General features: G+C 48.1%; 1 protein-coding gene across 2 annotated transcripts in view; it reads right to left on the bottom strand.

Annotated features, from left to right (window-relative positions):
* Positions 1-548: 548 nt before the first annotated feature.
* POLD1 (DNA polymerase delta 1, catalytic subunit) overlaps positions 549-14744 on the bottom strand; it is a 32925-nt gene continuing 18729 nt past the window's right edge. For both annotated transcript variants that reach the window (XM_083469493.1, XM_083469494.1), the window contains exons 18-27: positions 13291-13386; positions 11679-11816; positions 10214-10389; positions 9791-9943; positions 5756-5858; positions 4812-4944; positions 3443-3556; positions 2290-2342; positions 1735-1832; positions 549-890 (exon numbers count right to left, since the gene is read on the bottom strand). In XM_083469493.1, the coding sequence (XP_083325619.1) occupies positions 794-890; positions 1735-1832; positions 2290-2342; positions 3443-3556; positions 4812-4944; positions 5756-5858; positions 9791-9943; positions 10214-10389; positions 11679-11816; positions 13291-13386 (1161 nt within the window). In that variant the 3' untranslated portion in view covers positions 549-793. The remainder of the gene's footprint in view (positions 891-1734; positions 1833-2289; positions 2343-3442; positions 3557-4811; positions 4945-5755; positions 5859-9790; positions 9944-10213; positions 10390-11678; positions 11817-13290; positions 13387-14744) is intronic.

The following is a 14744-nucleotide window of genomic DNA, read 5'->3' as shown; positions in this document are numbered from 1 at the left end:
GTCACCTGCTCCTAAAACACATCTAATTACACAAAACAAATGAAATGCCGTGGAAACGAGACGTAATTGACTATAGAGTTAAACTAAGTAAGAAAAATCAAAAAGTTTAAGGAAAACAATTAACCTAGAATAAAACAAAGACTTAACGAGATGCCGGCTACAAAACTTGTTTCACTGAACTAATCAACTCGAGGAAGATATCTTTTATAACTGAATGGCTAATCCTTATTTTGATGAAATACTCATATATAAGAGATTTGTGGAAGACCTTTTCTTTGTATTTAGGAACGTTAGTAATATCAATATTTTTTTAATATGGTGTCAGAACATTCATCCTAATATTAAGTTTACAACTCACTTTCATAGCCAACAAATAACATCAGGGATTTTCACGGCATTTGATTTGTTTTGTGTAATTTTTTGGTTCCGTGACTGTCTTTTCCCCACTGGTTTCTATCCTAAAACACATCTGGCTTCTGCTATGCTTTAGTCCTCCTCCTGTAGAACTCAAGAGCAGCTCAGGTTACCCCACATAAGCCACTCGTATGTAGAAAAAAAGAAATCTTTATTGGTAGAAATTCATACAAAACGTAGCCCCCACAATCATCTCCAGGGAGCTTTCCTGATGGTATCGGCCACTGATCCTGGTGACAGAAGCGATACCCAGAGCAGAACTGGGCAAGGGGAGGGAGCAATGCTTCCCCCTGCAGCATAACCGGGCCTTGCTGCGCCTTTAAAAGGGAATAATGGGTGGTGGTGGGTTTCAGTCGGATGAACAGAAGGCAAAGAGGTATCACCACGTGGGAGGGCCAAAGCGTGAGATCAGCACTTCCTGGTCATCAAGGTCCTTCTGCACTTTCTTCCTCATGTAAAAGATGGGGCAGTCGCGGCTGAAAGGAGTTGGGAGAAAAAAACGTTTAGGGGTGGGAGTGACGGGGAGCAGACACTTAATTGGCAGCCTGCATTTAGGAAACTAACAAAAGATGCCTGGAGATGCTTGGAAACACTAGCGGAAAAAACTGGGTCTCCCCTGCAGGAAAAGGGGCCCAACAGAACCCAGAAATCTTGGCTCACATAATCGTTCCCTGTTTCTGTCAATTTGTATGAGGTGGTAGAATGGGCCGTACTGCTTCAGGCTGCAGGCTTGCGGGTGGGGCGGGGATTCTTGTTTTGGAGCGTTCCTCTCTAGAAATACTCTGCAAGGAAACTAGTGCAGCAGGGAGAAAACGCTGGGCTTGTCATCTATTTGCAAGGAATTTGTGTTTGGAGGGGGAGCTTAAATGGAACATTCAGAAACGGTACCCTATTCATGCAGAAGAAAATGGTGCAGCCCACTCTGCCAACCTCAGGACTTGCTACCAGTACACCCCAGACCGTGGTGGCCCTTGTTTCCCGATTTACACACAAGTATGTCCCACTGGTATATCCAAGCAACCCCAGCTGGTATCTCATGTGCCGGAGCGGAAGGCTCTCTCTCTCTCTCTCTCCACACCCCTGGCCGCTGCCAGCATCTGACAGGTGTTATATTTATAAAGGTAATAAACATCTTCAGGAGTACCAGCACCCCGCTAGCTCTCTGCGGGAGCCATCTGTTTGCTGTTCTCAAACCAGCCTGATAAGCAGCTGTAAACATCCAGGGGTGGCGTAAAGTCATATTTTAGCCCATTATCCCGTGGGAACGGGCAAGAGCTGGTGGCTGCTCGGCAAAGGCGTGGTGAGCGGCCAGCCCCTCACCTGGTACACAGCACATCCTCGTGCAGGCTCCCTTGGCACCGCTGGCACTGCGTCCACAAGCGCGAGAACTTCTCCTCCAGAGAGCTCAAATGGGTTACCTATGGGGAGAGAGGGGAGAAGAGGCGGGTGGCAGGACCAAGGCACTTGGACCCAATTGTTCCATGGCCTTTTCAAAACTCATGCAGACTGCGGTTGTGGATCCTCACAATGTCTACAAGTAGTTCAGCATCATTTGTTCCATACTGCAGATGGGGGTGAACTATATACTTAAGGCCACCCAGTGAGTTCATGGCAAAGTGAGCTTCAAACAGGAGATTTCCCAGGCCAGTCCACGGGCTACACCACCAGGAAACCCCATTTCCTATCCCCTTAAAATTCCCAGTGGCTTGCTCGCAGCCCCATTCCTCTCCCAGTGAAGGGAGGATTTTCCAAGGTACAAGTTTAATTCAGAGGCTTGTGCCTCAGTCCAGTGTGCAGGCCACCTGGGCTCCTCCTATGTCTTTGCTGGTGGAGTCCCTTGCTCTCCCACCCAACCCAGTGGGCTCTACCACTTACCTCCTTCTGGTAAAGCTCAGACTGGCGGCCCAGGCAAAACTTGCACACAGCACCTGATGGAGGAAAGCACACCAGAAAGCCATTTTCCTCCCTATCCCATTTCCACTTTGGAGTTCCTTCCCTGACGCCCCATTCCAAAGGAAAGCCACAAGCAGGATGGAATGGCAAGGCAGCCTGTTTACATTCCTGCTGAGATGATGAGGTGGAATGAATTTTTGCCCATGCCCAGGACCTTACTAGCCTCCTCTGCCTTTGGGTACAGGGAGGAATTTTTGCTGTGTCGGACTGATCTAAAGTTACTCGTTCTGCCATCTCCTTGCTGCTGGGCACCTGCTTTCTAGTGCAACACGATCAAGTTTGCAGTCAGAGAGGGCTCTTGTTGCAAAAAACTTCTGTCTTTTTCTCTAGTGCATGTAAGACTTTTGGGAAATCTCCGGTAAGTGACCAGAAAGAACACCGGAATAAATAAATAAATAAAAATAATAATATATTTATTTATACCCCACCCATCTGGCTGTGTTTTCCCAGCCACTCTGGGCAGCCCCCTACAGAATATTAAAAACACAATTAAACATCAAACATTAAAAACTTCCCTAAAAGGGCTGCCTTCAGATGTCTTCTAAAAGTCACAGTTGTCTTTGACATCTGGTGGGAGGGCGTTCCACAGGGAGGGTGCCACTACCAAGAAGGCCCTCTGCTCCCAGCCTTTCTCCAAACCGCCCACGAGAAATTACTCCCATCCCAGGGTATTCAGGCATCCTGGCAGAGCCCACCCCCTTTAACAGCGCCACATATCTTCAAACAAACCGAGAAACTTGGTTTCAGATCCTCTCCCGCAACTTGCAAGTAGCCCCCCTCCCCCCTCTGCAAACTTGAGAAAGAGGGAGAACAGGGAAGTAAGCAGAGGTGCCCAGAGGTCAGGGTGTGTGTGTATGTGTGTCTGTGTGTGTACAGCAAGGTTTTCCTGATGGTAACAAAAGCTCAGCAGAGGCACCGTTTTGTGACACACGCTCCACTCTGTGGCAAATTCCGGCAAAAGGAACTTGCAACATGCGCTGCTGGTTAGAAGCGGGTGATGGGGGAGGGGACTTGTTTTTTACATAAGACTCTGCAAAGTGGAGGCCAGGAAAGACAGGCGGGGACAGGATCTCACCATGGTGGCTGAGCACAGCCCGGCAACCGATGCAGGTGCTCCGTTTAGTAGCAAACGCCATGAGCCCTCCGACTTTGGCTGTCAGGACTGTTTTGCAGCGAGTGTGTTCCCCCTCTGCAAAGGGAAGGAAATTAAGGGTCAAGCATGTATGCCACCTCCAATACATTACAACAGTGGGGAGGAGAGGGTAAAGATCCGTATTCCAGCCGTCTCTCGCCCTGGACTGCTCACCATTACTGTCCATGGAAAGGGATTGGTACCCAGATTTCCCTGGTTAGCACCTCCCATAGAATAAGCCACCTGTGCCTGCATACTCATAGAATTGTACCCAGGGGTCATCTAGCCCAACCCCCAGCAATGCAGGAATCTCAGCTACAGCATCCATGGCAGATGGCCACCCAACCTCTGCTTAAAAACCTCCAAGGAAGGAGAGTCCACAACCTCCCGAGGGGTCAAACAGCTCTTGCTGTCGTAGGAGGTTTTACCTACAGTTTTATCCCCTTTTCTGTGACTACGTGAGGGAGCACGAAAGCAGCAGAAGGGGGAGCAGGACTGGGTGGTGTAAAACATATAGCTTCCGCCAAAACAGATGAAGAAAGAGTCTGGGGTAAGAGTCTCCTTCCGAAAGATGGCCCACACTGCTATTTCCTACCAATTCATCCATGGGGGTGGGGGTCAGGGTCAAGCATGGGAGACTCTTGTTTCTCTAGAACAGCGTTTCCCACACTTGGGCCTCCAGCTGTTTTTGGACTACAACTCCCATCATCCCTAGCTAGCAGGACCAGTGGTGAGGGATGATGGGAACTGTAGTCCAAAAGCAGCTGGACACCCACGTTTGGGAATTCCTGCTCGAGAAGGATAAGTTCCTGGTGGAGTAAAAAACATAACAGAAGAAGTAAATAAGTAAGAGCTGTTCAGTAAGAGCTGACAGTAAGAGCTGTTCGACAGTGGAATTTGCTGCCAAGGAGTGTGGTGGAGTCTCCTTCTTTGGAGGTCTTTAAGCAGAGGCTTGACAACCATATGTCAGGAGTGCTCTGATGATGTTTCCTGCTTGGCAGGGGGTTGGACTCGATGGCCCTTGTGGTCTCTTCCAACTCTATGATTCTATAAACAAGCCCCCTGAGAAGGCCTGTAGGGCTGCCTATTGAGATCACTTCCCTGTGGCGGTGAGACACTGCTTTGGAGTTCACCAAGCGCAAAGAGGGTGGACCAGACACAGATACACAGCGACAGGGGTTTGGTTACGGATGCCACCAAAATTAATCCCAATTTAGGATGAGAATGATTATGGGGTCTGTAGCCTTTTTGCAGGATCACGGGGTCTCTTCCTCTCTCTTCTCCAGAAAGCAGAGCCAGCGGCCACACTCACTCAGCAAGACGTTCTGCGCCTTGCCCTCTCCCAAGATGGGCTCGAAGATGCGCAAGAGGGGCTTGGCGAGTTGCTGCTCCAGGTAGTACTGCGTGTCGATGGGCAGGTTATTCTCCAGCACGTAGATGGGATCCTGGAGAGAGAAACAGGGGAAAGGCATAAAACCAGGGAAGATGTGAGTTTCGGGTTATGAATGCACTTTAGCACCCAGGGCACAGTCCTCTCTGCCTCTGCAGTCTTGTTGCCTAATCACCCTGGAAACCTGAAGGTAGGCAGTATGCATGGGGGTGTCTATGCACAGGCCATAACATGGGAAGTTCATGGTAGCAGCAGTCAGTTTGATTCAATCAGTGCCTAGAGGTTTTGTCCTTCCTTCCCCAGTTCAGAAGGGAGGAAGAGAGGATACGAAAGTGGGAGAAACAGACCTAGTTATGCCCCCCCCCAAATTAACTAACTCCAAACAAGATCCAGCGGAAGCATTAAAGCCAACCTAGTGAAAACTGGTGGGGAAGAGGGGCTCCAAAACTCACATCAGAAATAGCTTAGGAACGCCGGAAGCTGCCTTGTACAGTCAGGCCACTGGTCCATCCAGTTCAGTATTGCCTACACTGATTGGCAGCAGCTCTGCGGGGTTTCCTAGCCCAATCTGGAGAAGCTGGGATTGAACCTGGCGCCTCGCAGGCCTGCAAAAGCAGGTGCTCTTATCACTGGGCTATGGCTTCCTGAGCCCCCCTTTGAGTTCCTGCTTCCAAAAACCTCTTCCTCCTTGAAGCCTAGTGGTGAATAGCCATCTCCGCCCCCCGGCAAGTATTTTGCAGTGCTAGCGGGGCACATCTCAATGCAGCTTTGCACCTGAAGAAGCATACATGTACAAGCCTGAATCCTCCCCCCCCCCCGAGTTACTGGTCCCTACTGCCCATTGCATCCCTCTCCCCATTACTCACTTCAGATTTCATGTAAGCTGCTACGCCTTTGGCAGCGCCGATAATGACGTACGGAACCCGGTCCCCCAGGTTGGGAGCGCTGCCAGGATCCCGCCGACGCATCCTAAGGGGAGAAGCCATGAGGAGGTGTCACATGATGAGCCAGACTGGAAGGTGGCGCGCCAGGATCGAACCAACCCCCAAGGATGTATTAAGCAGAAGGAGGCACTGCAGAGCGGGACTGAGGAATGTTTTCAGAGCCAGAAGGGATCTGGGGGCGCATGTGCGTGAGAGCAGCATGACTCTAAAAGCAGTAACTTTGTTTGGTTTATGCTTGATGCACAAAAATTGAAAACCGGGCCACCTCAAACACCAAAAGAATAGCTGGCAAAAATCTGGAAGGTAGCAAAGATGAATAAACACACAGAACTGATTGGAGTGAGAGATTATACAGTGGTACCTCGGGTTAAGAACTTAATTCGTTCCAGAGGTTCGTTCTTAACCTGAAACTGTTCTTAACCTGAAGCACCACTTGAGCTAATGGGGCCTCCCGCTGCTCCCGCCGCGCAATTTCTGTTCTCATCCTGAAGCAAAGTTCTTAACCCGAGGTACTATTTCTGGGTTAGCAGAGTTTGTAACCTGAAGCGTCTGTAACCTGAAGCGTCTGTAACCCGAGGTACCACTGTCTACAACTTTTTATATGGTTTCATGTATTTTTGTTGTGAACTGCCCTGATGCTCTGACATATTTTTATGAAATAGCAGTCTATTCATTTTTATAAATAAACTAAACTAAAAAGAGAGAAAATTTTTAATTATCTATGGAATCCTCCAACAGCATTTATGAAGAATAAATGTAAGTGTTGACAAATATAACAGCTTTTCTACGTGGCAAAACATGAATCTATGTATATTAAAGGTATTTATAATGTGTACATATTTAGCATTCTGGTGTGATTACTGGACGTTTTTTGAGATTTAATAAAAGCTGACTTTACTGAAAATAGATGCATACAAAACAGGACGAGTCTCTCAAAAGGAGCTGGAAGAAGTTAAAATGTGAGATGCCAAAAAGCCCAACATGCGACCCCAGGTGCGATAATAACGCTATTAACATATTTTCCAACAGCGGAGGCACCGCTGACAAATATCTTGAAAAAGATGACAGTACAGAACGAAGCACGAGGGCAAACTGGTACCAGCCCTGTCCCGCAAAGGCGGCCCCACCGGGGACACTTTCACCGCCCAAACATTTGTTTGTCAAGAGGCAGCGAAGCAAAAGGAGCAGGTCTGTCACACCGGAACGTGTGCCTGTGCGAGGCAGATGAAGTGGCGGCAGTCAGACAGGAAGCCCAGAGCAGGAGGGGTGGGCGTCGCAGAAGGTTCCACTTGCAGCTGCGCTGGCCATAACTATTTCTGCCCTTCCCTTCGGTCATGCCTCACCAGCCGCCCCACACCCACACACCTTTTTCCGCTGTCCTGAGGGCAGACGGGCCTCAATAACAGGGTAAAGAAAGTCAAAGGGGAGGGAGGAGGGGGAAGAGGAGAGAAAGAAGAAGAAGAAGAAGAAGAAGAAGAAGAAGAAGAAGAAGAAGAAGAGGAGGAGGAGGAGGAGGAGGAGGAGTTTGGATTTGATATCCCGCTTTATCACTACCGGAAGGAGTCTCAAAGCGGCTAACATTCTCCTTTCCCTTCCTCCCCCACAACAAACACTCTGTGAGGTGAGTGGGGCTGAGAGACTTCAGAGAAGTGTGACTGGCCCCAGGTCACCCAGCAGCTGCATGTGGAGGAGCGGAGACGCGAACCCAGTTCACCAGATTACGAGTCTACCGCTCTTAACCACTACACCACACTGGCTCCCATAATACCCTCTTGCTCTCAGAACTCAAGAAAGGGGACCACAGAGTGGCCGTAGAACATAAGGACACAAGGAGAGCCTGTGGGATCAGGCCTGTAGCCCATCTAGGCCAGAATTCTGTTCTCACAGGGGCCAACCACATGCCCTCATGGGAAACCTGCCAAACTGCTACTCAACACGACCTTTGAAAGGTCTAAGTGGGGGTGCCAACTTGAATACAGTGGTACCTCGGGTTAAGAACTTAATTCGTTCTGGAGGTCCGTTCTTAACTTGAAACTGTTCTTAACCTGAGGCACCACTTTAGCTAATGGGGCCTCCTGCTGCCACCATGCAATTTCTGTTCTCATCCTGAAGCAAAGTTCTTAACCCGAGGTACTATTTCTGGGTTAGCAGAGTCTGTAACCTGAAGCGTTTGCAACCTGAAGTGTCTGTAACCCGAGGTACCACTGTAAAATATCGGGCAGGGGGCAGGTATGCCCCACCCCACATAAGCCATCACATGATGCAGTGCACACATGTCATTTGAATGGCAATGCCCGTCAATTTTGGGGAAGCCCAGCCCCCCTCAAATATTTTATTGGGGGGGGGGAGAGGGCAATGACCCCTGAGGCCCTAGGAATTGGCTCCTATGGGTCCAATGCACGGTGTCTCCATTATGAGGATCTCAGGTGGCAGGGCTGGAAAAGACTCTGCTTGAAAACCTAGAATCATAGAATTGTGTAGTTGGAAGGGACCCCAAGGGTCATCTAGCCCAACCCCCTGTAATGCAGGAATCTCAGCTAAAGCATCCATGACAGGTGGCCACCATCCAACCTCTGCTTAGAAACCTCCAAGGGAGGAGAGTCCACAGCATCCCAAGGGAGACCGTTCCACTGTCAGGCAGCTCTTACTGTCAGAAAGTTCTTCCTGATATATAGCTGGAATCTCCTTTCTTGTAACTTGAAGCCATTGGTTCAGGTCCTATCCTCCAGAGCAGGAAAAAACAAGCTTGTTCCATCTTCCATACGACAGCCCTTCAAATATTTGAAGATGGCTATCATGTCTCCTTTTTCACAGGCTAAACGTACCCAGCTCCTTCAACCGCTCCTCATAAGGCTTAGTTTCCAGACCCTTGATCATCTTGGTTGCCCTCCTCTGCACACATTCCAGCTTATCAACATCCTTCTTAAATTATGGTGCCCAGAACTGGACACAGTATTCCAGGCGTGGTCTGACCAAGGCAGAATAGAGTGGTAGTATTACTTCCCTTGATCAAGAAACTATAGTTCTGTTGATGCAGGAATAGCATCAGCTTTTATTTGCTGCTGCATCACACTGTTGACTCATGTTAAGCTTGTGATCTACTAAGACCCCCTAGATCCTTTTTACATGTACAGTGGTACCTTGGTTCTCAAACTTAATCCGTTCCGGAAGTCCGTTCCAAAATCAAAGCATTCCAAAACCAAGGCGCGTTTTCCCATAGAAAGGCAAAATGGATTAATCCGTTCCAGACTTTTCAAAACCACCCCTAAAACAGCAATTTAACATGAATTTTACTATCTAACGAGACCATTGATCCATAAAATGAAAGACACACAATCTATCTGTCTGTCTATCTGTCTGTCTATCTGTCTGTCTGTCTATCTATCTATCTATCTATCTATCTATCTATCTATCTATCTATCTATCTATCAGTAGCCGAACTGGGTTCCACACAGTCATGAAAAGAAACCAAAAAGCCACAAAAACACAAAAGAAGTAGCAAAAACAGAGCGACCTCAGTGTAACACTCAAAACAGAAGAGTGGCACTCAAATCGGAAGCATAACATTCAAAACGGAGCACATTCGGTTTCCGAAAGACATTCGCAAACCGGAACACTTACTTCCAGGTTTGCAGCGTTTGGGTTCCAAACTGTTTGTGTACCAAGGTGTTTGAGAACCAAGGTGCCACTGTACTACTAGTAAGCGTCCCCACATCTCATATTTGTGCATCTGGTTCTGCCTAAGTGCAGAACCTTGAGAGAGATGCTGCCAGTTAAATAAATGATGGTCAGACCTAACATAAAGGGAGTTTCATGTTCGGTCTAAATATGTGGGGTGTCTTGGGGTCAGGGCCACCCCCTTTGCTCGCTTGGGAAGTGATACATTTCTTTCCCCCTGCCCCCAACCCAATAAGAAAAGGTGGGGGGAAGTGCCGCCTCCTCCTTTGCTCTACTCACCGCTCGGCCAGCTCCACATGAGCCTGGCGACCTGCGTATTCGTCTGCTGTACGTGTCAGTTCCTTGGTGATCACCAGCTGTGAGATGTCGACTCTGTTGCAAAGCAGATCGGAGATCACCTCCTTGGCATGGGCCACGGCACCTGTAGGGTCCCTGCAGAGAAGGAAGCGTGGAATAATCTGAGCCCCTCCTCTCTTTCCCGCAGAAGAGAACCGTCCCCGAATGAATCAAGGTTCTGAGCCTTCAGGCAGGCTACAGAAAGCTGGGATGCTATGGTCGGGTTTGCCATTCGTAGGAGCCCGTTTCTAAGAGTTTTGTCCCAGCATCCAGGAATTTGAGATAAATATTGTTCAGCCTCAGATCATGCCCACAACCGCTCGGCAGACCAGAACGGGGCTTCGTCTCAAACAAACACCTACAGACCTATCTATGAGCAGCTTTTGTAGGCAGGTGTTGATGAGGTTTGCCACTAGGGGGCAGTTGTCGCGGCGCACGGTCTCGATGCCCTTACAGTCCATCTTGTCGTGGGTGTCAGGGTTGGAAGAGAAATAGAGGCCAGCATAGCGTTTCTTGTTGATCAGGAGATAGGGGAAGTACACCTGGTGCGCGGACAGATTGAGAAAACAGTAAAGGTCTGTGTTATCACATAGGAGCCTTCAGGCACTAAAGTTGAAACTTATTTCAGAAGGTTCTTGTTGGGCAACAACTGGAATAGCTAATTCATTAGAGAATGAGACTCTTAAATCTCAGGGTTGTGGGTTCGAGCCCCACATTGAGTGAAATATTCCTGCCTTGTGGGGGTTGGACTAGATGACCCCTGTGGTCCCTTCCAACTCTACAATTCTGCGATTTTATGATTCTAGGATGAACAGACTTTCTTTTTCAGATTATGATTGCTTTTTCAGCTGAAACAGTGGGTGTTTCAAGTACCTGTTCAGTAACTGCACAGGGTTTGAGTGCCACGGGAGGCTTGTTTTGAAATTAAAATAGCATTTTTGAAGCGCTCAGTTTTCCCCATTAAGCTCACACACCCTTTGCCCATTCCATGTGGTCTCGAGGGTGCTTAGGCTTCCCCTCGGCTGCTTATTTACATTAACGGAAGATGGGTGCATTAATTGGGGTACACTAACGGAAGATAGGTGCGTTAATCCGTCATGGATGCTTTAGCTGAGATTCCTGCACTGCAGGAAGTTGGGCTAGATAACTCTTGGGTTTTTTCTCTCCCAACTCTATGATTCTAATTTCGCAGCAGACATCACATCTAGTTTAGGCCCTCACAATCACAGGGAGAGACGCGGGTGGCGCTGTGGGTTAAACCACAGAGCCTAGGACTTGCTGATCAGAAGGTTGGCGGTTCGAATCCCCACGAGGGGGTGAGCTCCCGTTGCTTGGTCCCTGCTCCTGCCAATCTAGCAGTTCAAAAGCACCTCAAAGTGCAAGTAGATAAATAGGTACCGCTCCGGCGGAAAGGTAAACAGCGCTTCCGTGTGCTGCTCTGGTTCGCCAGAAGCGGCTTAGTCATGCTGGCCACATGACCCGGAAGCTGTACGCCGGCTCCCTCGGCCTATAAAGCGAGATGAGCACCGCAACCCCAGAGTTGGCCACGACTGGACCTAATGGTCGGGGGTCCTTTACCTTTAATCACAGGGAAGATGCTATCAGTGTTAACAAACTTCCTTGACATGTACCAGTGTAAAGGTATGTGCCCTTGGTCTTCATTTCCCATCTCCTTCCTCCCTGCCCATCCACTCCAAACGTCATCTCTGTTTTCCACCTCTTACGTCAAGGCACTTCCTAGCGTTATATGGGAATCTTATGGCCGAGGGTTTCCAAAGTTACGAACCCAGTGGGTGGCGATGGGAGATGGAGAGGCTTTTCTGAGACTCACCTTCTCAAACTCTAGCTTGATGGGGGGAATGAAATGGCTGGAGACCCAGGCAGCTGCGTCCCTGCCTATCTCCATGGCCTCGGCGACTGACGGCACACCCAAGCGGCACATGACGGAGTCTGTGTCCCCGTATACTACCTGTTAGGGGAGAAGGCCACAATGAAACTCTGGAAACTGCTAACCCATCTCTCTGCGTCTCACAGCTTCTCAGCCGCAGGACAGCTATGCCAGCTGCCTCCACCACAAGCCACAGTGTGTCACTTTCTCTTCCTCTTGCAGCTTCTGTCTGGCTCGTCCCCTGCCCCGTTTCCCTGTCTGTGCCACTTTCCCAGCCACAAGATCTCTTTCCCTTCTGACTGTCCTGTGGCCTCCCTGCTGCCACTCCTCCCTTACCAACGGCCATTGTGAACATGATAAATGCCGCCAAACAGACTTAAAAAATGACACAATATCCAAATGGAAGACTGGGGGAAAATACGGAAAGTCAATTTAAAATTTACTGATTGTATACAGAGGACCCTCCGGATATGAACTTAATTAGCTCTGGGGGTCCATTTGCACCCCAAAAATTACATAAATAGAGGTACGCTTCTGCACATGTGGCGAAACCCAGAAGTATACACTTCCGGGGTTGCCATGGCCATAACCCAAAGATTCCATATCCAGAGGGATACGTAAGTAGAGGTACAACTGTATTGTTAAAAGAGAATTATATGAAAATGATGCATCGACTCCTGCAAAAACGTACAGAACAAGCTTCAATAAGTGTTGGAAATGTAAAGAAAAAAGAAGGCACGTTTTTTTCACATGCGGTGGAATTGTAAAATAATTTAAAATTATTGGGTAATGATTTATAATGAAATGAAAAGAATGTTTGAGACAACCTTTGTTAAAAGACCAGAAGCCTTTTTGCTAGGCATTTCAGGTCAAGATTTGCCAAAAGAGAAGAAGAAACTTTTTATGTATGTTACAACCTTGGCTAGGATATTGCTAGCCCAAAGATGGAAAAGTGACAAATTACCAACTAAAGAAGAATGGCAATAAAAATTGGTGGAATACGCTGAAATGGCAAAGCTAACTGAAAGACTTAGAGACAAGGACAACAGAGACTTTAAAAAAGACTGGGAACCCTTTATGTTGTGCCTACAGAAACAATGTAAAGAAATGGACTCACTAGCAGGATGTGAGCAAACACTTACAATTAACAAAACAAATACAGGAAGTATAAAGATGATGGTAAAATGACAAGAGTATAAAATTCTTGAATTTAAAGAATTTAATATTAAGATATAATAAAGAAAGCAGGAGAAGTTATTATATAAAAAACTAGAAGAGGAAGTTGAGGGAAGTCGTGGGGGAGGGGGAAGCCTGTGAACTGCATTTTTTGTTATGATGTTATTATGATAAAAATGTAAAAGTCAATAAAAATTATATTTAAAAAGATAAATGCTGCCAAAGACAGTGTGTGAGGTGCCAGAACAAGGCCCCCAAACTGAGGTCAGACAGCTTTAGTACTGGTCATCTTTAACACTGCTGTAGATGTCCTTCTAGGGCTTTCCCCAATCTGCTCCACCCAAAAAAGAGACACATCAGCCTGCATTCCCTCTCCAACCTTGGCGTCAGAACTGTAACCGTTGGCGATTGTGTACTTGGATTCCACCAGCTGCTTCGTCTTCTCAATCATCTGACGCCCAAACCCAGTCACGCTCTGGAAAAGAAGGGTTAAAACGATGTATTTCAGACAGACAAAAGGGCTGAAGGAGACTTTTGCTTAAAAGCTTCCTTAAAAGCTTAACCAGAAACCCCAGCCATACTTTGCTAGCTGTAGGGTTTTCCTGAGGCTCACGGATGCTACCGAGTTGCACTGCTTCAGAAACAGGAAGCAGCGCTCCCAAGAACCACAGAAGCAGTCCCGAACATCCCTTCCTGTCTCCAGAGTGCTCGAGGGCACCCTAATCTGCATGGAGACAAATGCCATTTGCCCCAGATCCTGCAGATTGGATCAGAAGCAGGCAAGTCACCAGCAAATACTTTGTGGGCTGGATCAGGCCTGGTTTAGACACTGCATTGTTGGAGATGCTGTACCCATTACACCCAAACATTTTCCTGCTGACTAACCTACCCTATGAGGGACGCGGGTGGCGCTGTGGGTTAAACCACAGAGCCTAGGACTTGCCGATCAGAAGGTCAGCGGTTCGAATCCCCGCGACGGGGTGAACTCCCGTTGCTCAGTCCCAGCTACTGCCAACCTAGCAGTTCAAAAGCACGTCAAGTGCAAGTAGATAAATAGGTACCACTCTGGCGGGAAGGTAAACGGCGTTTCCGTGCGCTGCTCTGGCTCGCCAGAAGCGGCTTAGTCATGCTGGCCACATGACCCGGAAGATGTATGCCGGCTCCCTCGGCCAATAAAGCGAGATGAGCGTCGCAACCTCAGAGTCGGTCACAACTGGATCTAATGGTCAGGGGTCCCTTTACCTTTACCTAACCTACCCTACAGAAATAAAACTAGGAAAGCGAAAATCCATGAAGTTCAGTATTCCGCTTCCAAAAGCAGCCAACCGGATACCTCTGAGCTGCGACCAGCAGGTAACGAATAGGCAGTGGGCTTATCCTGCTGTTTGTTCCCAGTATCTGGGCACTCACGAGATCTAGGATATGTTGCTTCCATTTATCTGTCACAGTTTATAGCTAGCCTGTAGATAGCAGCTCTCTGCCCTGCATGGGTTTATCTAATCTTTCCAAAAACTAATCTAAGCGACTGGCAAGCAATGCCTCTTTGTAGCGGTGGATTCCATGAAGTTTAAATTGGGCTTTTTGCGAGCAGTACTTCCTTCTGACTTCCCTGAACTCGCCACCCATTAACTGCAGAACCTTGTTTCGTTTTCAAAGGGTCAGAAAGTTTGCTTCATAAATTATAAGCAGACCACAAAGATCAGCACAACAATTCAGTCCAGTCAGCTCACGATAGCAAATGAGGGATAACTTAATAAGCAACTGACCCGCCTCGCAGCTGATATGCAACTGGCTGATCTGGTAAACAGGGAATCTGTAATAGGTGTTTCCCCC

Source organism: Podarcis liolepis (genome assembly GCF_965112155.1).
Source record: "Podarcis liolepis genome assembly, chromosome: 13".
NCBI classification, from domain to species: Eukaryota; Metazoa; Chordata; class Lepidosauria; order Squamata; family Lacertidae; genus Podarcis; species Podarcis liolepis.
Note: the sequence above shows the minus strand (reverse complement) of the source record. Positions and strands in the feature narration are given on the sequence as shown.